The 25157-nt window shown below is 45.9% G+C and overlaps 1 protein-coding gene across 1 annotated transcript in view; it reads right to left on the reverse strand.

Annotated features, from left to right (window-relative positions):
* Window positions 1-5257: 5257 nt before the first annotated feature.
* asah2 (N-acylsphingosine amidohydrolase 2) overlaps window positions 5258-25157 on the reverse strand; it is a 203646-nt gene continuing 183746 nt past the window's right edge. The window contains exon 21 of the mRNA XM_072478944.1: window positions 5258-7455. Coding sequence (XP_072335045.1) covers window positions 7272-7455 — 184 coding nt within the window. The 3' untranslated portion in view covers window positions 5258-7271. The remainder of the gene's footprint in view (window positions 7456-25157) is intronic.

The raw sequence follows: 25157 nt of genomic DNA on the forward strand, positions 1-25157 counted from the left end.
AAAACATGACGGCCTGCGGGGGGGGGGGGGGGGGGGGGGGGGGGGGGGGGGTGACGACATGTCATCATTGCCCGTACCCCCCCCTCCCCCCAGCCAGGTGGCATGGGCTTCATGGGCGCAACTGTTGGAGGATGGCACCTGGCCAGGCGGACAAACTCCCTTGCCCTCACACCTCCATGTCCCCGACACTCATCCCCTCCCCCATCCCCCTCGCCGGCACTCACCCCCCCCCGTCCCCCGTCCCCGGCACTCGCCCCCCCCCCCCCACCCACCCGCCCGGCACTCGGCCCCCCCTACACGGCACTCCACACCCCCCCGTCCCCGGCGCTCACCCCCCCCCCCCGTCCCCGGCGCTCACCCCCCCCCCCCCCGTACCCGGCACTCTTTCTCCCCCCCCCCCCGTACCCGGCACTCTTTCTCCCCCCCCCCCGTACCCGGCACTCTTTCTCCCCCCCCCCCCCGTACCCGGCACTCTTTCTCCCCCCCCCCCCCGTACCCGGCACTCTTTCTCCCCCCCCCCGTACCCGGCACTCTTTCTCCCCCCCCCGTACCCGGCACTCTTTCTCCCCCCCCCCGTACCCGGCACTCTTTCTCCCCCCCCCCGTACCCGGCACTCTTTCTCCCCCCCCCCGTACCCGGCACTTTTTCTCCCCCCCCCCGTACCCGGCACTCTTTCTCCCCCCCCCCGTACCCGGCACTCTTTCTCCCCCCCCCCGTACCCGGCACTCTTTCTCCCCCCCCCCGTACCCGGCACTCTTTCTCCCCCCCCCGTACCCGGCACTCTTTCTCCCCCCCCCCGTACCCGGCACTCTTTCTCCCCCCCCCCGTACCCGGCACTCTTTCTCCCCCCCCCGTACCCGGCACTCTTTCTCCCCCCCCCGTACCCGGCACTCTTTCTCCCCCCCCCCGTACCCGGCACTCTTTCTCCCCCCCCCGTACCCGGCACTCTTTCTCCCCCCCCCCGTACCCGGCACTCTTTCTCCCCCCCCCGTACCCGGCACTCTTTCTCCCCCCCCCGTATCCGGCACTCTTTCTCCCCCCCCGTACCCGGCACTCTTTCTCCCCCCCCCGTACCCGGCACTCTTTCTCCCCCCCCCGTACCCGGCACTCTTTCTCCCCCCCCCCCGTACCCGGCACTCTTTCTCCCCCCCCCCCGTACCCGGCACTCTTTCTCCCCCCCCCCCGTACCCGGCACTCTTTCTCCCCCCCCCCGTACCCGGCACTCTTTCTCCCCCCCCCCCGTACCCGGCACTCTTTCTCCCCCCCCCGTACCCGGCACTCTTTCTCCCCCCCCCGTACCCGGCACTCTTTCCCCCCCCCGTACCCGGCACTCTTCCCCCCCCGTACCCGGCACTCTTCCCCCCCCGTACCCGACACTCTTCCCCCCCCCCGTACCCGACACTCTTCCCCCCCCCCGTACCCGACACTCTTCCCCCCCGTACCCGACACTCTTCCCCCCGTACCCGGCACTCTTCCCCCCTGTACACGGCACTCTTCCCCCCTCCCCGGCACTCATGCCCCCATACCCGGCGCTTATTCCCCTGTACCCGGCACTCACCCCCCCGTACCCGGCACTCATCCCCCCATCCCCGGCACTCACCCCCCACCCCACCCGGCACTCACCCCCCCACCCCACCCGGCACTCATCCCCCCGTCCCCTCGCCGGTACTCATTTCCCCATACCCGGCACTCCCCCGTAGCCCCCCCCACCCTACTCCCCCCCCCCCGCCGCACACACACCTCCCCCACACACACAGACTGCGGCCACGCCATCACCTCTCCTGCGGCCACCCCCCCAGGCCGTGACCTACCTCCACGCTGGACGGCGTCAACCATCAGCACTGGTTGACGCCGTTAAAAAGGTGTTTTGATTTACGCCGACATGACCATGGGTCACGTTGGCGGGACTTCGGCCCATCCGGCTGGGAGAATATGGACAGCCCCGGAGTCCATTGTCTCCCGCCCGCCCCTGCCATTCTTCGAGGCAGGCGGCGCAATTGATGCCCCGCCGACTTTTCACCCTTCGGAGAATTCGGTGGGCGGCGGGGGCGGGATTCACGCCAGCCCCTGCCGATTCTCCGACTCGGCGTGGGGTCGGAGGATCCCGCCCATGATCCCAAATGGCATCCTGTTGTAACAATATCTGCCAAAGGGGGTATTAAACGTGCAAAGCTTTCTGCTGAATTTACCGAGCTGGATTTGCCAGAATCCTTTTGAGGCGTCGAGTTTGGTGAAGAGTTGGCGCGAGCCATCTCACATGTGAGCTCTTTGCGCTTGGGAATTGGATAATGCTCCCTCATGATATTGTGATTTAAATCCTTGGGATCAATGCAAATTCTCAATTTGCCGGAAGACCTTTTTACACATACCATGGAACTGATCCAGTCGGTCGGTTCCGTGACTTTGGAAATCACTCCTTGGTTCTGGAGGTCCTGCAGCTGCTGCTTGAGGCGGTCCTTAAGGGGTGCTGGGACCCTGCGAGGTGCATGCACCACAGGCATGGCATTCGGTTTTAATAAAATCTTGTAGGTGTACGGGAGCGTGCCCATGCCCTCGAAGACGTCGTGGAACTGGTTGATAATGACGTCGAGCTGCGCCCTGAAGTCGGTGTCCTGAAAGGCAGACGCGTCAGCAGGAGAGAGAGAGTTAACTCTTTGAACTAGGTTCAACAGCTTGCATGCCTGCGCGCCAAGCAGGGAGGCTTTCGAGGAGCCCACGATTTCAAAGGGAAGAATGGCTTTGGCGTGACTTTTGCGTCACTTCGAGCTGACACGAGCCGCTGGCAGCAATGGCATTGCCATTATAATCTAATAGCTGGCAGGCTGATGGGAGGATGGCTGGTTTGACACCAAGGCTTTGGAGGTCAGACCAAATGTGATTGGCGGAGGCACCAGTGTCCAGGTGGAATCGTATTTGGGACCGGTTGACCGTAAGGACAGCACACCACTCATCGTCTGGATCGATGCTGTATATCGATAGAGGCTGGATTCTTTGCTTCGGGGACACCCTGCTTTTTGTAACGATACTGATTCGAAAAGGTGTCTTCGGGTCCTCGGTGTCAATATCGGGTAGCAGGTCCGCATCGGACTCGGTGACCGTGGGTTGAATGGCCCGGACATTCCTGCGAGTCTGGCCGGAGCGATACGAATTGGCAGGCCGCATAGTGGCCACGTTTGCCACATCTTGTCGGGGTTTAGCAGGGCATTGCCGCTTTAAGTGGGCGGAGTCACAGTTGCCGCACGTTGTAGCGTCAGTACGTTCGCTGCGCATGCGTGGTGCGGCCGTACGTGGTGCGCTCCTGCGCAGTACATTCGTCGACGTCGCCGTCCCCTCATTCGGTGCGCACAAGCACGGGAGTCCACGAAAGCGCGCGAAATGGCCACCCTCATCCAGGCTGAGGCCCTGGAGTTGCTCGATGGCTTGGACCCGTTCTGCCTCTTGGGGACCTTGCAGCGCCGTTTCAGCCGCTTGGATGTGGGAATACCGACTAGTGGCGTGTTCGTGTAGCACGCAGGTCTCGATGGCAGTCGCTCGGGTGAGCTGCTTTACCTTGAGGAGCTGCTGGTGTAGGGGGTCCGACTGAACACCAAAAACGATCTGGTCGCATATCATGGAGTCGGAGGTGGGCCCATAATTACAGGACTGCGCAAGAATGCGGAGGTGGGTGAGAAAGGACTGGAAAGGTTCATCCTTACCCTGCAAACGCTGTTGGAATACATAGCGCTCGAAACTTTCATTCATCTCTATTTGCAGTGAGTGTCAAACTTGAGGGGGACCGTCTTGAATTTTGATTTATCTTCATCATCAGCAAAGGTGAGAGAATTGAAAATGTGGATGGCATGTTCCCGGCCGTGGATAGGAAGAGACCGATCTTCTTGGTGTCCGAGGCATCTTCCCGGTCTGTGGCTTCCAGGTAGAGCTGGAAGCGTTGTTTGAATATATTCCAGTTGGCCCCCAGGTTACCGGTGATGCGGAGCAGCGGCAGCGGGCGGACGCTGTCCATTTTGCAGGGTGACTGTATGCTGGTGGAAGGCAGATCACTTGCAGGTAGGTCTAAGAAGTTCTAATATCCCTCAACTCCTGGTATCATGATGTGTTGGGTGCTCTGGATCCGTGGAACACATACAGGCCACCAATATTTAAAATAGTACAACACTATTTTATTAAGTTAGAAACTGTTGAACATACTTTCACTGTGGGTTAACACGATATTAGATTAAACTAAAGACCTATGCCTGTCCGAACCAGTCTATGCACTCAGCACATGGTAAGGACCTGTGCTGTAAGCTGTAAGCTTCTAGGAGGCTGCATCCCGAATGAGCGGGAACTCTGATGCCCTCTGTCTTTATAGTGAGTGTGCTCTAACTGGTGATTGGCTGCTGTGTTGTGTGTGTTGATTGGTCTTGCTGTGTGTCCATCAGTGTGTGTGTATCTGCACCATGATATACTGGTGTAGATCATGACACTTGGTCCGTAGCCGTCTATACTACGGCAATTCAACTGCTCATCTCGATGTTTCTTAAATGTTGTGAGGGTTCCTGCCTCTTTCACCCTTTCAGGCAGTGACTTCCAGACTCCCACAGAGGATGCAGAGGAGATTCACCAGGATGTTTTCCTCACATCCCCTCTAAATCTCCTGGTCCTTACCTTAATTCTATGCCCCCTGGTTATTGACCCCTCTGCTAAGGGAAAAGTTCCTTCTTATCCATATCTAGATGTATGCCCCTCATAATTTTATACACCTCAGTCAGGTTCTCCCCTCAGCCTTCAGTGCTCTAAGGAAAAAAACCCTAGTCTATCCAGCCTCTCTTCAAAGCTGAAATGCTCCAGCCCAGGCAGCATCCTGGTGAATCTCCACTGCATCCTCTGTAGTGCAATCACATCCTTCCTATAATGTGGTGACCAGAACTGCACACAGTACTTCAAATGTGGTTTAACCAGCATTCTATATAGCTCCTTCATAACTTCCCTGCTCTTATATTCTATGCCTCAATTAATAAAGGCATGTATCCTATACACCTTCTTAACCACCTTAGCTACCTGTCCTGATGTCTTCAGAGATCTATGGACATGCATACACCTTCTTTCTTTTATTAAGACCTTCCATAAAACCCGCCTCTTCAATTAACTTTCAGCTCACCTTCCGAAAAATCTACTACTCTGGCTCAATGTCTGTATCTGTCTGAGCACACAAATTCTAAAGTGCCTTACTTGGGACGTTTTACTTTTTTAAAAGGTAAATGAAAATGGATGTTGCTGCAGAGTCAACATACTTTTTATTAAAGGGATGCAAAACACAATTCAGAAAACAATTAGCTTATGAAGCTGAAAACTATTTGAAACAATGTCGGAGCAGTCAATTGTTTAGAAGTAGAATGTGCAGCCAGTGTATATTAATACAATGTTAACATCTGTGTTAAAACAGCAGATATTCCAAACCAGTGTGGTGAGCATATACCTACTAAAATCTATCTTTTGACTGCAGTCTTTATTTTCTTATGATTTAATATCAGAATTGCTTATTCATTTAAATCACATTTTGCACATGGATTTTACCAATCAAGGTAATATCGTTTCATGTTATACTTCTAACTTTCTTATCAGATTTGTACATTTACTGACAATTCACAACAAGTCTTAATGAGAACAGATCGACCTGTCTTTCAAAATTATCTATTTTTTTCACAACCAAAACTTTATTTGTTGTATTGGGGTCTTCGGACATGGTTTCTCACCTGGAGCCAATAGTTTATTTTCCAGTTTTTGCAAGATAAAGCATACAAATCAATTCTGCTTGTGAATCTAAACAATGTCAAGATGATAACTGAATTTAAACTCATCGGAAAGGTGGTGAAGAAACTATGCCATGAACATCATGTAGCCCAATCAATCACTCACGAGGCGAGATGAGATGAAGTCAATCGATGGCTTTATTACGCAGACTTGTTCCCCAGCAGCTCGGTTACAGAATGCGGCTGCTGGGAGAACCTGGGTTCTTATACTCCACCTTACTGGGTGGAGCCAGTAGGCGGCAGATCCAATCAGGACCCAGTGTCTGTCCACCAATAGCCTCTCGGCATCACTGGGTACCATACTATCCCTAATACATACCACCACACATCACAATTATTAAAATACTTAAATCAGGATAAACCTTGGCATGATTACTGATTGGTGGAACATACAGCAATACATCCAAAATGGCTGCCACAGAATTGTTTTGGCAGAATGTTGGCAAGGTGGTGATGTCATGTTTTGATTATACTGGCAAAATCCACCTCCAAGAAGTGAGGGTTGGCACAATATCTGTTCACTAAGAATTAGAATTCCAATTAATGAACTATTCTTCAAGTTAAAACAGTTCAATTGTACATCTGTGAGTAGTCACCCCATTAAGATAATGGGTACTTGATGAATTTATATTTAAAAATGTTGTTTAACACTTGAGGATTCACCACTTTTAATGTCAATAATCATAAATGTCTTTTAATCTACAAATCAGAAGTCATAAAGTTTTTTGTTGGGGGCTAATGTCTGCAACCTAACAGCAGCTTAGTATAAGTGAATGAAGACTACTGAGTATGAGTGCGCTAATGCAAGGTTTAGAAAGCTAAGCTATACTTGCTTTGTTAATATTGTTTTTTTAAAATTAAATAGCAAAGTAACTGTTAAATGTTTAATGATTCTGTGCTTTCAATTAGAAAAGCCAAATCAAATACAACTAATTGAATTGAATTTTCTTTTACTAATTGACACTTGCTTTGGGAATACTTATTATTTTGGGCTTAAACAAACTATTCCATTGTCTCCAAAGACAATTCCAGATAGTGCTTTGTTGTGGTGGATATAATTTCAGGAATTTTAAATGTGCTCGGTTCTCTGTTTCATATCAATGTACAAGGTATATTGAAAAATATTCCCAATCTAAACCAAGGCCATTTGTCACGAGAGAAAAAAAAAAGCTTTGTCAATATTATTATTTCATTTATTTTAATGACTAATTATTAACTACACATTCAGTCTGGGAAAGTTATGCAATCTTGCAGATGTTACTACAATGTGTAGATGTTTTTGCATTGTTCAAAAATTCTCATCTTATTTCTGTCCCTGAAATGTGCTTTGTGACAATCAATAATGAATCATTCAACCAGACTGAGTATGATGCCCATTTTTATCTTTTAAATTCACTACACCAGAGTAAACAGAATTTTTAAGAAATCAATTTGAATTCAAATTGCAAAATGTGAACGTGATGTTATAGTTTATCAGTTTCACTCTCTCACTTCAAAAGTGGAAGACGAGCCCTCATAAGGAGTGAAGACTGGTTTCAGAAACTGGAGTGTCTTAAAATGGCCAAAATGACGGATTTTGTATGTTCCAATCTCTGCAGTGTAAGGGATGTGCCAGGCCACTGTGACATTGCTATAACCTTTGGGTGCTTTGTTCCAGTACAATCTGAAAACAAAAACAAACCATAGTTAGAAAATACAAACTCTCAAGTCACGCTGCAGGGAGCTTACTGATCAATGTGCACAAGGGAAGGGTTACTGGTACTCATCAGAGTAGTAATTCATCTTGGGTGATGGCCCTTGAGAAGGCCATCAAGGGAGTGGTGAGCTGCCTTCTTCAACCGCTGCAGTCCAGTGATTAAGAGCTTTGAAGATAGTGCTGCTGAGAAAGTCTTTTCTGCTTCTTTTGGCAATAAACGTAAATCTTGTTCTTGATTCTTCTACCAATGGGAACAAATTTTTCCTATCCACTTTGTCCAGGCCAATCATGATTTTGAATAGCTCTATCAAACCACCTCTATACCTTCTCCAAGAGAAACAGTCACAACCGCTCCAATCTATCTACACGACTGAATTTCCACATACCTGGAGCCGTTTTTCTGAATCTTTTCTAAACATACTCTACTTCCTTCACATCTTTCCAAAGATTTGGCACCTAGAACTGGACACAATACTTCAGTTGAGGACAAACCAGTGCTCTATATAGGTTTAACATAATCCCCTGACTTTTATACTCCATGGCATTGTTCATAGAATCATAGAATTTACAGTGCAGAAGGAGGCCATTCGGCCCATCAAGTCTGCACCAGCTCTTGGAAAGAGCACCCTACCTAAGCCCACACCTCCACCCTATCCCCGTAACCCAGCAACCCCATCTAACCTAAGGACCAATTTCGCATGGCCAATCCACCTAACTTGCACATCTTTGGATTGTAGGAGGAAACCGGAGCACCCGGAGGAAATCCAGCAGTCACGGGGAGAACGTGCAGACTCCGCACCGACAGTGACCCAAGCGGTAATCAAACCTGGGACCCTGGCGCTGTGAAGCCATAGTGCTCACCACTATGCTACCATGATGCCCCATGGTTAATCCAGCCTAGGATCCTGTATGCTATATTTGTGCTCTCAAACTGTCCTGTCATTTTCAACAGCACATGTACATATACTCCCACTTCCTATACCCCTATTTATAATTATACCCTTTACTTTATGTTGTCTCTCTGCATTCGTCCTACCAAAATGAATCACTTCACGCTCCTCTGCATTACGTTTCATCTTGCATTTGTCTGTCCATTTCACCAACCTGTCTATGTCCTTTTGAAGTTTCACATTATCCTCCTCACACAATGCTTCCAAGTTTAGTATCATCCAGAGTGGCACATGGTGCAATGGTTAGCACTGGGACTATGGCACTGAGGACCCGGGTTTGAATCCCGGCCCTGGGTCACTGTCCGTGTGGAGTTTGCACATTCTGCCTGTGTCTGTGTGGGTTTCACCCCCACAACCCAAAGATGTGCAGGTTAGGTGGATTGGCCATGCTAAATTGCCCCTTAATTGGAAAAAAAAAAATAATTGGGTACTCTAAATTTTTTTTTTTTAAAGTTTTGTATCATCCACACATTTTGAAATTGAGCCCTGTGCATCAGGGTCTAGGTCATATATCACGAAGAACAAGGGTCCCAACACTAACCCGCGGACAGCTGTGCTACAAACCTTCCTCCAATCCAAAAAACAACTGTTACATTACCACTACTGGTAACATATTATATTCTTTGCCTTTTCGTCCAAGATAGCTTTTCTTAAAGATAAATCTTTCATATGTTTCATTAATTTGTGTCTTGCAGTGCAGATCAAATTTTTCTCTGACATTATATTTAGTTTTATCTTCATCCATTGTGAATTGAAGGGAGTTCTACAGTTCTATAGCTTGTGGACCAGCCATCGTTAGGAATAATGCTTGTTTTTGATTATCACTCGCATTGTCTAAATCGGATGCAGACAGATATAGCTGAAACTGTTGTTTGAAAACTTTCCAGTTAACATCTAGTTTACCAGATATCCTGAGCTGTCGGAGAGATTGGGCTTTTTCCATGAGTTTGGGATTCTTTGGTGTTTTGCAGTAACAGGTCTGTAAGCTGTCTATTCTTTGAAGTCTGACTCGCGTGTGAGTTTCTGTTAGCTAGATTCTAATGAATCTATCTAAATAACTTCAGCAGTAAGCTGGTACCATGTTACATTACCAAGGCTGGTAACATATTATATTCTTTGCCTTTTCCTCCAAGATAACCAGATATGTAGTGTTGACAGAGAATATACAATCGATTGAATCAAAACTCATTTAGTTAACACTACCAACTAAAATGAAGCCCACGCACTCTACTGCGTTATAGATAATAAATAAATGATATTGAATCTGTACTACCATATTTAATATTCTATCTAACTACTAAACTACACTATGACTTGACCTCGTGTTACATATCTCTATTCAACTTTCACTCCGCTCTCTTCATGTTCTCTTCAGCTTCTCCCAGAATTCCTAGAGAGGCTTTCTTATATATAGTGAATTAGTAATGCCCTCTAGTGTTTGATTTACACATAGATTTAATTATTAACCCTTCACTATACTGACAATATACATATCATTAATAACTCTGTTTCCTGTCACTCAGTCAGTTTAGTATTCATGTCGCTACTGTGCCATTTTAAAAAATTCATTTTACAGGATGTGGGCATCGCTGGTTAGGCCAGCATTTATTGCCCATCCCTAGTTACCCTTCAGAAGGTGGTGGTGAGTTGCCTTCTTGAACTGTTGCAATCCCGGAGATGTAGGTACACCCATTGTGCTGTTATTGAGGGAGTTCCAGGATTTTGCCCCGGAGACAGTGAAGGAACAGCAATATATTTCCAAGTCAGGGTGGTGAGTGACTTGGAGAGGAACCTCCAGGTAGTGGGATTCCCAGGTATCTGCTGCTCTTGTACTTCTAGATGGAAGTGGTCGTGGGTTTAGAAGGTGCTGTCTAAGAAACCTTGGCGAGTTACTGCGGTGCATTTTTTATTCCATGAGTTATAGGTTTGCCCACAATCTGTCATGCAACACTTTATCAAATGTCTTTTGGAAGTCAATTTACGTCCTATCAACAGGATTACCCTCATTCACCCACTCTGTTACCTCTTAAAAAAAAAATTCCAAGTTAATTTAGCACAATTTGCCCTCAGCAAATCCATATTGGTTCTCTTCAATTAACCCACAGACGCCCAAGAGACTATTAATTTTCTCCTGAATTATCATTTCTAGAACCTTCCCCACCATTGAAGTTAAACTAAATCTCCTGTCTTTGCTGGGCTTTTATATACAACCTTTTTTGAACAAGGGTTTTAACTTTTACAAATGTCCAGGCCTTTGGCACCATCCTTAAGACTAATGAAGATTTGAAAATTATGGCCAGTGCCTCTGCAATATCTGCCCCCTTCCTTCACTATGCTTGAGTGCATCTAATTTGGTGCTGTATCAACTTTAAGCGCAGATGGCCTATTCCAATATTGCCTCCTTATTAAATGCAAACTCTTTAAGTGTTTGAGTTATCGTCCCTTTCACCATGAGCTGCACGGCGGTAAAGACAGATGCAAAGTATTAATTTAATACTTCAGTTGTGCCCCCTGCCTCTATGTGCAAATCTCCATTCTGGTCCCAAATCGACCCGCTCCTCCTTTTACAACCTTTTTAATATAACGGTTTTCAATATGTTGGATTACAGCAAGTACTGGAAAACTGTGGTTGAACATATTTCTGGAGGTCTCATCAGGCTCCGATCAAACAATTTGATGATGTCTAACTGTTACGTAAACAGCATTTTAATCACCTCCCCAATATGTTTAAAACTAATATATGGAAAATGAAAGAAAAACTATTTTTTAAGCTTCCTATAAGTTTTCTCCTGGTTTGCTCATGGTAATGCTTCAGAGATTAATCCTCAATTCCTGGAGATACCAGGACAATCCTGAACGGTTGGAAACCTTAACCAACATACTTAGTTACTTCTCTTCTGCCTCTTCCTACAAACAAGTATTGTTGGTTTTGAAGTGGTAACCAATTAAAGCATGAACACTTTCTTTTTATCTGCATAATCTTTTAAATCCATCAACTCGTACACCTTCAGTTGACTAAGCTACAAATACACACTTCCACATTGTTCATTTAATACATTTAAACTGAAACCTTTAAGATCCTGAAGGGTATTCACAGGGTGGATGTGGAGAGAATGTTTCCTCTTGTTGGAGAATCTAGAACTAGGGGTCACTGTTTAAAAATAAGGTGTGCTTATTTAAAACAGAGTTGAGAATTTTTTTCTCTCAGAGGGTCGTGAGTCTCTGGAACTCTCTTCCTCAAAAGGCAGTGGAAGCAGAATCTTTAAATGTTTTTAAGGCAGAGGTAGACAGGGGTTAGGCAGGAATGTGGGATTGAGGTTACAAACAGATCAGCCATGATCTTATTGAATGGGGGAGCAGGCTCGAAGGGCCGAGAGGCCTATTCCTGCTTGGACGTACTCTGTTTCAGTCACAGATTAGCTTTCACAGTAATGCACTTTGAAACACATTTATTTCAGATCTTAAATCATTTCTAGCTTTGCAACATACTTAAGAACATAAGAACATAAGAACTAGGAACAGGAGTAGGCCATCTGGCCCCTCGAGCCTGCTCCACCATTTAATGAGATCATGGCTGATCTTTGTGGACTCAGCTCCACTCTCTGGCCCGTACACCATATCCCCGAATCCCTTTATTCTTTAGAAAGGCATCTATCTTTTTCTTAAAAACGTTTAAAGAAGGAGCCTCAACTGCTTCACTGGGCAAGGAATTCCAGAGACACACAACCCTTTGGGTGAAGAAGTTCCTCCTACACTCCGTCCTAAATCTACCTCCCCTTATTTTGAGGCTATGCCCCCTAGTTCTGCTTTCCCCGACCAGTGGAAACAACCTGCCCGCATCTATCCTATCTATTCCCTTCATAATTTTATATGTCTCAATAAGATCTCCCCGCATCCTTCCAAACTCCAATGTGTACAGTCCCAGTCTACTCAACCTCTCGTCATAATCTAATCCCCTCAACTCTGGGATCAACATAGTGAATCTCCTCTGCACTCCCTCCAGTGCCAATATGTCCTTTCTCAGGTAAGGAGACCAAAACTGAACACAATACTCCAGATGCGGCCTCACCAACACCCTATACAATTGCAGCATAACCTCACTAGTCTTGAACTCCATCCCTCTAGTAATGAAAGACAAAACTCGATTAGCCTTCTTAATCACCTGTTGCACCTGCACACCAACTTTTTGAGACTCGTGCACCAGCACACCCAGGTCCCTCTGCACAGCAGCATGTTTTAACATCTTACCGTTTAAATAATAATCCATTCTGCTGTTATTCCTCCCAAAATGGATAGCCTCACACTTGGCAACATTGAATTCCATCTGCCAGACCCTAGCCCATTCACCTAACCTATCCAAATCCTTCTGCAGACTTCCGGTATCCTCTGCCCTTTTTGCTTTACCACTCATCTTAGTGTCGTCTGCAAACTTTGACACATTGCACTTGGTCCCCAACTCCAAATCGTCTATGTAAATTGTGAACAACTGCGGGCCCAACACTGATCCTTGAGGGACCCTACTAGTTACAGGTTGCCAACCAGAGAAACACCCATTTATCCCCACTCTCTGCTTTCTGTTAGTTAACCAATCATCTACCCATGCTGCCACTTTACCCTCAATGCCATGCATCTTTAGTTTATGCAGCAACCTTTTGTGTGGCACCTTGTCAAAAGCTTTCTGGAAATCCAGATATACCACATCCATTGGCTCCCCGTTATCTACTGCACTGGTAACGTCCTCAAAAAATTCTACCAAATTAGTCAGACACGACCTACCCTTTGTGAACCCATGCTGCGTCTGCCCAATGGGGCAATTTCCCTCCAGGTGCCCCGCTATTTCCTCCTTAATGATAGATTCCAGCATTTTCCCTACAACCGAAGTTAAGCTTACCGGCCTATAATTACCCACTTTCTGCCCACCTCCTTTTTTAAACAGTGATGTCACGTTTGCTACTTTCCAATCCCCTGGGACCACCCCAGAGTCTAGTGAATTTTGATAAATTATCACTAGTGCGTTTACAATTTCCCTAGCCATCTCTTTTAACACTCTGGGATGCATCCCATCAGGGCCAGGAGACTTGTCTACCTTTAGCCCCATTAGCTTGCCCAATACTGCCTCCTTAGTGATTACAATCATCTCAAGGTCCTCACCTATCATATCCTTATTTCCATCAATCACTGGCATGTTATTTGTGTCCTCCACTGTGAAGACTGACCCAAAAAACCTGTTCAGCTCCTCAGCCATTTTCCCGTCTCCTATTATTAAATCTCCCTTCTCATCTTCCAAAGGACCAATATTTACCTTAGCCACTCTTTTTTGTCTTATATATTTGTAGAAGCTTTTACTATCTGCTTTTATGTTCTGAGCCAGTTTACTTTCATAGTCTACCTTACTCTTCTTTATGGCTTTTTTAGTAGCTTTCTGTTGTCCCCTAAAGACTTCCCAGTCCTCTAGTCTCCCACTAATTTTTGCCACTTTGTATATTTTTTCCTTCAATTTGATACTCTCCCTCACCTCCTTAGATATCCACGGTCGATTTTTTTCCCCTTTCTACCGTCTTTCTTTTTTGTCGGTATGTACCTTTTCTGAACACTGTGAAAGATCGCTCGGAAGGTTCTCCACTGTTCCTCAACTGCTTCACCATGAAGTCTTTGCTCCCAGTCTACCTTAGCTAGTTCTGCTCTCATTCCATTGTAATCGCCTTTGTTTAAGCACAAAACACTAGTGTTTGATTTTACCTTGTCATCCTCCAACTGTATTTTAAATTCCACCATATTGTGGTCGCTCCTTCCAAGAGGATCCCGAACTATGAGATCATTAATCAATCCTGCCTCATTACACAGGACCAGATCTAGGACCGCTTGTTCCCTTGTAGGTTCCATTACATACTGTTCCAGGAAATTATCCCGGGCACATTCTATAAACTCCTCCTCAAGGCTGCCTTTACCAACCTGGTTAAACCAATCGATATGCAGATTAAAATCTCCCATAATAACCGCTGTACCATTTCTACATGCATCCGTTATTTCTTTGCTTATTGCCTGTCCTACCATCCTGTTACTATTTGGTGGCCTATAGACTACTCCTATCAGTGACCGTTTCGCCTTACTATTCCTGATTTCCACCCAAATTGATTTAACCTTGTCCTCCATAGCACCAATATCATCCCTTACTATTGCCCGGATGCCATCCTTAAACAACAAAGCTACACCACGGCCCTGACCGTCCATTCTATCCTTTCATATAGTCTGATACCCTTGGATATTTAACTCCCAGTCGTGACCATCTTTTAACCATATTTCAGTAATGGCCACTAAATCATAGTCATTCACGATGATTTGCGCCATCAACTCATTTACCTTATTCCGTATACTACGAGCATTCAGGTAAAGTACACTTATGCTGTTTTTTATGTCTTTGTTATGAATCCCAACACCTTGATCAGTCACTTTTCGCAATTTATTTTTCCTCTTACCCTTTCTCCTAATTTTCCTTGTCTTTGAACCCATATCTCTACATAATAACCTGTCACGTAACCTGCTGCCTTGATCTCCATTAACCATTATACTGTCCATAGCTTTACACTTCCCTTCCCCCCCAACTTGCTAGTTTAAAGTCCTTGTGACCAACCTATTTATCCTATTCGCTAGAACACTGGTCCCAGAATGGTTCAGGTGCAGACCGTCCCAACGGTACAGGTCCCTCCTGCCCCAGTACTGATGCCAATGCCCCATGAAATGGAATCCCTCTTTCCCGCACCACTCCTTTAGCCACGTGTTAACTTCCCTAATTTTCTCAACCCTATGCCAATTGGCACGTGGCTCGGGTAGTAATCCAGAGATTTTAACCCTGGAGGACCTGCTCTTTAATTTAGTCCCTAGTGTTTGATAATCCCCTAACAGGTCCTCTTTCCTAGTCTTACCTATGTTGTTAGTCCCAACGTGGACCACAACAACTGGATCCTCCCCCTCCCTCTCCAAAATCCTTTCAAGCCGATCAGATATGTCCCTCACCCTGGCACCGGGCAGGCAACATACCATGCGGGACTCTCGATCTGGCTTACAAAGGATGCCATCAATCCCCCTAATTATAGAATCCCCTACAACTACCACTTGTCTTTTTGCTCCCCCCTCTTGAATGGCTTCCTGTACCACGGTGCAGTGGTCAGTCAACGCATCCTCCCTACAGCCCTCTTCCTCATCCACACAGGGAGCAAGTACCTCATACCTGTTGGACAAGGTCAAGGGCTGAGGCTCCTCAACTCCTAAACTCAGGATCCCCCTACCTGCCTCCCTTGCAGTCACACCACTCTGTCCCTGACCACTGTCCGAATTAACAGAACTTATTCTACCGGGTGTGACTGCCTCCTGAAACAAAGCGTCCAGGTAATGTTCCCCCTCCCTGATGTGCCGCAGTGTGTGCAGCTCGGTCTCCAGCTCATCAATTCTGAGCCAAAATTTCTCGAGCAGCCAACACTTGCTGCAGATGTGGTCACTGACGGTCTCAATGGGATCCACCAGTTCCATCATCATACAGCAACAGCACATCACATGTCCAGCCATATTCAACTAGTTAATTTATTTAAATTTTTTTTTTTTTTTTAATTCCTTTATAGAACCTCAAGGATAAACCCGAACACCAACAAAAACACAGCCCTCTCTCGCCACTCACCCGAACTCAGTCACTCACCTAAATTCAGATGCACTCTGTTCCAATCAGCACTCCGTGTCTAAAGGCACTCCTGCCACTTTTGTGCCCTCACCTCTCCCAGCACTGTCCCGGCTCTCTCCTCCCGCGCTTTTTAAATCTTCCGGCTCTCTCCTCCGGCGCTGTTTTCACTGTCCCGGCTCTCTCTGCTCCCGCGCTGTTTTCGCTGTCCCGGCTCTCTCCTGCCGCACTTTTAAAATCTCCCGGCTCTCTCCTCCGGCGCTGTTTTCGCTGTCCCGGCTCTCTCTGCTCCCGCGCTGTTTTCGTTGTCCCAGCTCTCTCCTCCCGCGCTTTTTAAACTCCCGGCTCTCTCCTCCAGCGCTGTTTTTGCTGTCCCGGCTCTCTCTGCTCCCGCGCTGTTTTCGCTGTTTCCCGTATGCCTATCTCCTAGCCGAGTATGGTTTGAACCGTGATAATCTCCTGACATCTGCATAAATTCATAGTGCTGATGAAAGTCTCGTACAGACCCCTGAGCCAATCAGCGAACAATTGTCAGAGGTCACTGAACCAGCTTGAGCAGACAAGGTTCCTTGTGACAAATGGGCTACAGTTTCTTAACATCAGTTCAACCTTTTAGATAGTGCTCGTAAACATCAGAATCATAGAGTCTCTACAGTGCAGAATGAGGCCATTTGGCCCTTTGAGTCTGCACCAACCTTTTGAAGGAAAGAGTTCCACTTCCCTACCCTATCCTCGTAACCCCACCTAACCTGTACATCCTTTGACATTAAGGGGTAATTTTATCATGGCCAATCCACCTAACCTGCACATCTTAATAATCATGATCATCTTTTATTCTCACAAGTATGAAGTTACTGTGAAAAGCCCCTAGTCACCACATTCCGACGCCTGTTCGGGTAAGCTGGTACGGGAATTGAACCCGCGCCGCTGGCCTTGTTCTGCATTACAAACCAGCTGTCTAGCCCACTGAGCTAAACCAGCCCTCTTTTGGACTGTGGGGGGGAAATTGGAGCACCCGGAGAAATTTCACGCAGAAACAGGGCGAAAGTGCAAACTCCACACAGACAGTAACCCAAGGCCGGAATTGAACCTGGGTCCCCGGCGCTGTGAGGCAGCAGTGCTAACCACTGTGCCACTGTGCGACCCTGACATTTTACTGGAACTATTTAAATAGGCCAGAGACAATATTCCTATTTTTGACATATGCCTGGCGTAAATTAGATAATTTTGCTTCAGGTACATACAGCCAATAATATGCAATGCTACAGCAAAGAAAAACGCAGACAGCAACATGACGTTTTAAGTTCTCATTTTGAAACTGATGGACATATATTTACAAAGACACTTTGCTCCTAAATCACCAAGGTAACCACAGAGTGAAACAAGAATTCAGGATCATGTGTTACATTGCAAATGCATTTAAACTGGCCTGTGGCCAATTGTGGGTGAAATTAGCTTTAAACGTACAAACCCCACCCCCCTCACCCCACCAAGGTGTTGGATTTATACCTACAATTTTATTGTGGTTTAAATCACTGCAGTTACTCATTGGGTCAGAAATATTAAGCTATGGGGCAAATTATCTGATTCCTCCCTTCGCATTCTCAATACTAAACCAGCAGCTCACATTTATTTTTCGAATTCCTTTGAATCTGGAGGCGGCATGGTAGCACAGTGGTTAGCACAGTTGTTTCACAGCTCCAGGGTCCCACGTTCGATTCCCGGCTTGGGTCACTGTCTGTGCAGAGACTGCATGTTCTCCCCGTGGGTTTCCTCCGGGTGCTCCGGTTTCCTCCCACAGTCCAAAGATGTGCAGGTTAGGTGGATTGGCCATGCTAAATTGCCCTTAGTGTCCAAAAAAGATTAGGTGGGGTTACTGGGTTACGGGGATGGGGTGGGCTTAAGTGGGGTGCTCTTCCAAGGGCCAGTGCAGACTTGATGGGCCAAATGGCCTCCTTCTGCACTGTAAATTCTATATTAAAAAAAGAATCCTCACTGGCACTTCTGCACAATTTTAAGTGATGTCTGTGTGCCCTTCGCTCCCTTGTAAACAAATTCAAGTTCTGCCCTTACGTTATAGGTAAATATGGAAGGGGTGGTTGACATTGCTCCAGTCCTGGTGTCCACCCTCAAATATTTTGTCCCGTCAACTCGGGATTTTTATTTCAGCATTTAGTCAGAAAAGAGCTTCACCACAGAGGGTGCTTTCAAACATAGAGCGGGGCGGGGAGGGGCATTTGCTAAGGTTTATCACTGCAGGAATTTAAAATAAATCAGGAAAAATCCATGCAAGTAAAATTCATCATGTTGGCTTCATGGTTCCGAAAGTGCGAGGGGAGGGAGGTGGGGATAAAGAGCCTGAGTAAATCTCCTGTGAGATTTCGATTTCTTGTCACATGTACCGAGGTACAGTGAAAAGTATTGTTCTGTGTACAGTCCAGGCAGATCGTTCCATACATGAGAAACATAGGATATATGATGAATACATAGACATAGACATCGGGTGAAGCATACGACGTACAGTGCTACACAGTAGAGAAGATGTGGGGAGAGATCAGTTCAGATCATAAGAGGGTCATTCAGGAGTCTGGTAACAGCAGAAAAGAAGCTGTTTTTGAATCGGTTAGCGCGTGTTCTCAGGCTTTTATGTCTCCTGCCCGTTGGAAGAGGTTAGAAGAAAGAATAACCCAGGTGGGGGGTCTTTGATTCTGCTAACGCTTTCCCAAGGCAGCGAGAGGTGTAGACAGAGTCAATGGATGGGAGGCGGGTTCACGCGATAGACTGGGCTGTGTTCACGACTCTCTGTAGTGTCTTACATGTGCATAACGTAACAGAGGGAAATAATAGTTGGCAGATAATCCATTTGGGAGGGCATGCATTTCTTTGCTGCCTGCATCACCTACAGGGTCGGTGTGCTGAAGTTTATTCTTTGAAGTAACAAGTAGTCTCAGTCCCAAGAGTTTGTCACGTCCATCGGAATCAGCAGCAACCGGCCAGCACAAACTGAATTTGAATATATGATGATGATGTGAGTTTACCTTAAAAGGTCTGGATTGCAGGCAGAGAAACAATGCCACAGCATTGGGCCCTAAATTGGTGGAAATCTGACACATAGTAACGGCTGAATGCAATGAACATTTGTATCCATTAGCAGCATAGAAAATAGGAGCTGAATCAGGTCATTTGGTCCTTTGAGCCTGCCCCGCAATTTAATATGATCATTGCTGATCCTCTATCTCAACACCATACTCTCATGCTCTCCCATACCCCTTGATACCTTTAGAGTCTAGAAATCTATCTATTTCTTTTTAAATATATTCAGTGACTTGGCCTCCACAGCCTTCTGTGGTCGAGAATTCCACAGCTTCACCACCCTCTGAGCGAAGAGGTTTCTGCTCATCTCAATCCTAAATGGCTCGTAAACATTATAATCCTGAGACTGTGATCCCTTGCTCTAGACACCTCAAACCAAAGGAAACTACTTCCCTGCACCTAGCCTGTCCAGACCTGCCAGAATTATATACATTTTTATCAGATCTCTGTAATGATATTTAGATCAGCATATCATGGTGCAATCACACACACACTGATGGACATGCAGGAGGACCAACCAACACACACACAATATCGCAGCCAATCACCAGTGAGAGCACACGCACTATAAAAACAGGGGACTCTACAGTTCCCGCTGATTCCAGCAGCAGCCAACTCAGAGCACCGAGCTCAGAGCCTGCCACTCATTCACCATGTGCTGAGTGCCTCACCCAGATAGTAATAGGACAGGGTCCACAGATTAGCTGGTAATGCACGTACCCAAGTTAGCAGTGTGCTGTTATAGTTAAGTAGTAAATAAAATTGAATTACACCATCTACAGCCGTGTTGGATCGTTTGTACACCAGAACACCCAACACGACAATCCCCTCTCATTCTTCTAAATTCCATTGAATACAGGCCCAGTCAACTCAATCGCTCCTCACACAACAATCTTGTCATCCCAGGAATCATGCTGGTGAATGCTTGCTCTACTCCCTCTAAGGCAAGTATATCCTTTCTTACTGGTCACATGAGTCCGTTTTGTGAGTGTGAAGAATAACTATTTATTGTTTAAGCACGCTATATACATAAAACATTCAGGTCCCAGCCGGGCCTACCCTCGCTCGACTCCTATCTGGGCCGGCTTTTATGTTAGAGTCCAATTATCTCAGCGGAGAAGCTGGTATTCCACGAGAATCATGGGGAGGCTAATTGGTCCATCCCCACAGGTCTTGTGCAGGTTATAACACTTAGGTAAGGATGAGCCTTCAAGTAAGTAGCCTTTCAAGCTCACCCATTGTTCTTGTGAGAAAACACAGACAAATCCAAAACAAAAGAATCCCTCCCTGCAATCTACCCCTATGTAGCCCACCATGGATGTCCCCCATAGAGATTTCATCTATTGGTGGCAGCACGGTAGCACAGTGGTTAGCACTGTTGCTTCACAGCTCCAGGGTCCCAAATTTGATTCCCGGCTTGGGTCACTGTCTGTGCGGAGTCTGCATGTTCTCCCCGTGTCTGCGTGGGTTTCCTCCAGGTGCTCCGGTTTCCCCCCACTGTCCAAAGATGTGTAGGTTAGGTGGATTGGCCATGCTCAATTGCCCTTAGTGTTCAAAATGGTTAGGTGGGGTTACTGGATTACGGGGATAGGATGAAGGTGTGGGCTTAAGTGGGGTGCTCTTTCCAAGGGCTGGTGCAGACTTGATGGGCCGAATGGCCTCCTTCTGCACTGTAAATTCTATGATTCGCTTCTATTCCTAAACTTATCCTCTGATCTGAAAATTATATGGATATTTTCATATAGTCGCTGTTTTACCCTTTGCTTTCAATAGGGAACCATCTGAACACTTTAAACTCCTTCGTTAAGGACACTTTTTATGCAAGCATCTCAGTTCCATCAAGGCTAAGTAAGAGCTTAATCCAATTTTTTCCCATTTCAAACTCTGACCTCATTGAGTAAACGTTGACTATCCTTTGAATGGTAATTATCTTTGGGGTGTTTACCATATTCAAACCCAGCTTTTCTCCCACTTGCCCCATATTTAAAAATTTGCCCACAGCTAAAAGTTCCTTCATCGTGAAATTAGATGTTTTCATCACACCAGGCAGGTGTATTCATCTGAAGGACAATTACTAGACCCATAATGTTTTCACTAATTGGACATCCTTTTATCTGCTCGACTCTGCTTGCCGCTTTGTACTCATGCTTTCAGATTTTCATGAGCCATATTCAGTCTTCTGCTAAATCAGTTCTAATACAATAACTACACAAATAAGGATTCATCGTGATTTAAATGGCTGCATAGAAAGTGCTCCAGGCAGAGAGGTCTGGGCTTGGGGAATAACATGTTCAAGGAAACCAATATGTCTAGGACTTAACTATATACCATGTACCACTTGGAGACATTTGGTCAGGATAATACAGAAACTGTTGTGATGAATGCCTCAGAGTAAGCTGATTTGCCCACTGTAATTTAATTTGAGGTAAAACAATGTTTATCCTGAGAAAGGTGGAAGATGTTTAATTGATGGCTGGCCTGCGCCAAAACAAATCAACTTTAATGTGTTGCTATGGCAATATTTTTGAACGCTGCACAACTTAGAATTCACAGTAAGCAGCTTGCATTACAATAGTGATTTTCATCGGGAGTTTTTAACTTCAAATATATTAGTTACATTGTTAATATGCCAATAATATGCACAAACACTATGTGCAGGGTATCATGGGATTATATTAAAAGTAAAAATAAAGTCTATTTTGAAGTACTCACTTGTGGGTTTATCCTAGTGGTCATTTCAACTGATATGATACTATCGATAACATGCACAGGGAAACTGCAATGGGTAGTGCTGTAGAGTGTTACTTATTTTTATTTAAATTTTCTTATTTAAATCTATTGCTGATGTCATCAGTAAGTGCTGTGATGTCATTAGTTCCTGTGTAAATACGTATTTAACTGCCATTAGTTCCAATTCTATTCTGCTACTATTATTTCGATGTTTAACTAGCTGGTCCCATTTTTGAGTCCACACTGTATTTTAAACTTCGTTATTTTTATATATTAAAGAAAATTAGCGTTAAGATTAAGATTAACACGTTTCGACTACCTTTTTCTGGTCAAGTTACCACATCTTTTTGGCGATGAGAATATAAAAAATTCAAGTTTCAGCACATTCAACACAAAGTTTTGCTAAATTTACTGACGGAAGACAAGTTAGCAGCACCATGGCTCCATTTGGGTCAATCAGCAAGTTCGAGGAAGAGAAGGAGAACTGGACTGACGATGTGAAAAGGTTGGAACACTTTCTTGTCAAATGGGATTGCAGACGAGGATAGAAAATGATCAATTCTCCTGAGTGTGTGTGGGACAAAGACTTATAAGCTAGTGAGAAATCTAGCTATATCATGGAAACCAGGGAGCATTTCATTTGCAGATTTAGTTACACTCGTTCAGAAACACTACAATCCTAAGCCCTCAGTTCAATGTTTCAAATTCCATAGTCATTTTCAGAAGATGGGATAGTGTGTAGCTGACTTTGTTGCTGAATTGTGGCAGCTATCTGAAAATTGTGAATTTGGGGCAATTTTGGGAGATATGCTTCAGGACAGGTTAATTTGTGGCATTCAGTGGCGTTTGCTGGGAGAAGCCACACTTTTAAGGAGGCTCTAGAAATGTCTCAGAGCATGGAAACGGCTGCTAATAATGCAAAGAAATTCAGAAAAGCACTGCATCAAGTAGAAAACGAAGTTGCAAGTAAAAAGGTGAAGACAGTGGAATGTTTTAGGTGTAAAGGGTCCCACTATGTGAATCATTGTAAGTTTACAGATGCTGTTTGTCACAAGTGCAACAAGAAGGAACATTTTGTTAAGAAGTGCCGGGGTGCTAAGAGAAAGACGAAGGCTGAGAAGGGAACTTCAAATGCAAGGAAGCCTCAGTCGACAGTGCCTTGCCTGGAAAGCTCAGACCAGGCAGAGGAGCACTATTCTGACATGTAATAATAATAATAATAATAATAATAATAATAATAATAATAGCTTACTGTCACAAGTAGGCTTCAATGAAGTTACTGTGAAAAGCCCCTAGTCACTACATTCCAGCACCTGTTCGGGGAGACCGGTACGGGAATTGAACCCGCGCTGCTGACTTGTTCTGCATTACAAGCCAGCTGTTTAGCCTACTGTGCTAAACCCATTATTTTAAATATGAGTGAGGGGCTTGCAGAGCTATTAATGCTCCAGTAGAGGTCGATGGAAACAAAATCAAGACGGAGGTGGACACAGGAGCCTGTGCATCGGTAATCAGTGAGAAAACCTTCAATAAGCTTTGGGGCCCTAAGCAGGCACCAGCACCTACTCAGACAGGATGTACACCAGCGAGACTTTACTACTGCTTGGTGCATTAGAGGCAGACATTGCATATAACAGCGAAGAAGCAAGCGCATGGCTCCTGGTGGTAAAAAGGGCATTGGCCCAGTCTACTCACGCATGGCTGGCTCAGGAAAATTCAGTTGAACTGGGGTGAGATAAAGTACACAAAAGGGACAGGGGATGTCATTCAGAAATATCCTGAGGTTTTCAAAGACGAACAGAGTACATTTTGGGGAGTATAATTAATTGTTCATAGATCCTCAGGCTACTCCTCACTTTTTCAAACCGAAGACAGTGTCCGAGGTCATGTAGGGCAAAATGGAGGAGGCATTGATGGAGTCACCAGTGTATCTGTGCAGATCACAGTGTAGCCGCAAAGCTCCTGAAGACTGTTGTTTAATTAAGGCATTCATTTAATTGTCTTTTAAGGGGTTTCAAATTTAAGGGGGGAGAAGTGTTATAGAGTGTTATGATTATGCATCAGTAACTGCTGTGACATCGGGAGTGATCATCCAGCCGCACTGCACCGAAAAAACAGCTCATCGCAGTGCAGCCGTTGAAAGCCAGGAGACTGCGTTCCCAAGATCTACCTAGCTCACAACGCCTCACAAGATTCAATGCAATCCTCGCGAGATGTTGCAAGGTGAATTCCGCCCACAATGGGCGGCATCACATTTTAGTAAATCTGCATATTAGAGCAAGGCAGTAAACCTTACTCTAATGTGCAGATTTCCAAGGTACCTGAGGCTTTGGGATTCAATCCCTCTGACTTGAGGATCTCGGGTGAGCGCCGTTTAGTACTGGTCTCCACAAACGGGTACCAGACGGAACGGCAATCATGGGGTCGCTAAAGGGAGGCCCCTAGCTGATGCACTTTGGGCAGGGTGGTGTGCTGGAACTACTGGTGCCACCTAGGTACCCTGGCAGTGCCAGCCTGACATGCTGGGAGGCTGGCATTGCCAGGGTGCTAGCCTAGCATTGCCAAGGTGCCAAGATGGCTCTGCCAGCTGGCAGGGGCACAACCAAGGTGCCAGGTTGGCACTGTCAAGGTGCAAAGTTGGCAATGTGAGTGCATGGGGGTTAGGGGAAGTGGGGAGAGGGCTGGGGGACCCTCCCATTTTGTGTTTGAGGATGGTGAACTTGAGTTACAAGGATAGATTGGAGAAGCTGTGGTTGCTCTCAGAGAAAGTTGAGAGGAGATTTGATGAATCCATCCAAGATCATGAGGGGTCTAGAAAGAGAGAAACTTTTTCCATTGGCGAAATGTTTGAGAATGAGATGATGCAGACATAAGATGATTGGCAAAGAAACCAAAGCTGCCATGAATAAAAGCTCTTTTACTCAGTGAATGACTAGGATCTGTAATGCACTGTCTGAAAGAATGGAGGCAGATTAAGTTGTGGCTTTTAAAAGGGAATTGGACAATCGGCTGAAGGTAAAGAAATGGCCGGGCTATGGGGAAAGTGCTGGGAAATGAGTCCAGCTCCATTGTTCTTGTAGAGTGGCAGAATGGCCTCCTTCTGTCCTGTAACCATTCTATGTCCCAATTAATTCCTGTTTCACTATCACAACAATCAAAAGAGAATTTGTGTGTGAGACCATTGTCTGGATCTGCACTGTCAACATGTTAAATAAGCTCAGTCTCAG

The sequence above is a fragment of the Scyliorhinus torazame genome, chromosome 16 (genome assembly GCF_047496885.1).
Source record: "Scyliorhinus torazame isolate Kashiwa2021f chromosome 16, sScyTor2.1, whole genome shotgun sequence".
In the NCBI taxonomy this organism is placed as follows: Eukaryota; Metazoa; Chordata; class Chondrichthyes; order Carcharhiniformes; family Scyliorhinidae; genus Scyliorhinus; species Scyliorhinus torazame.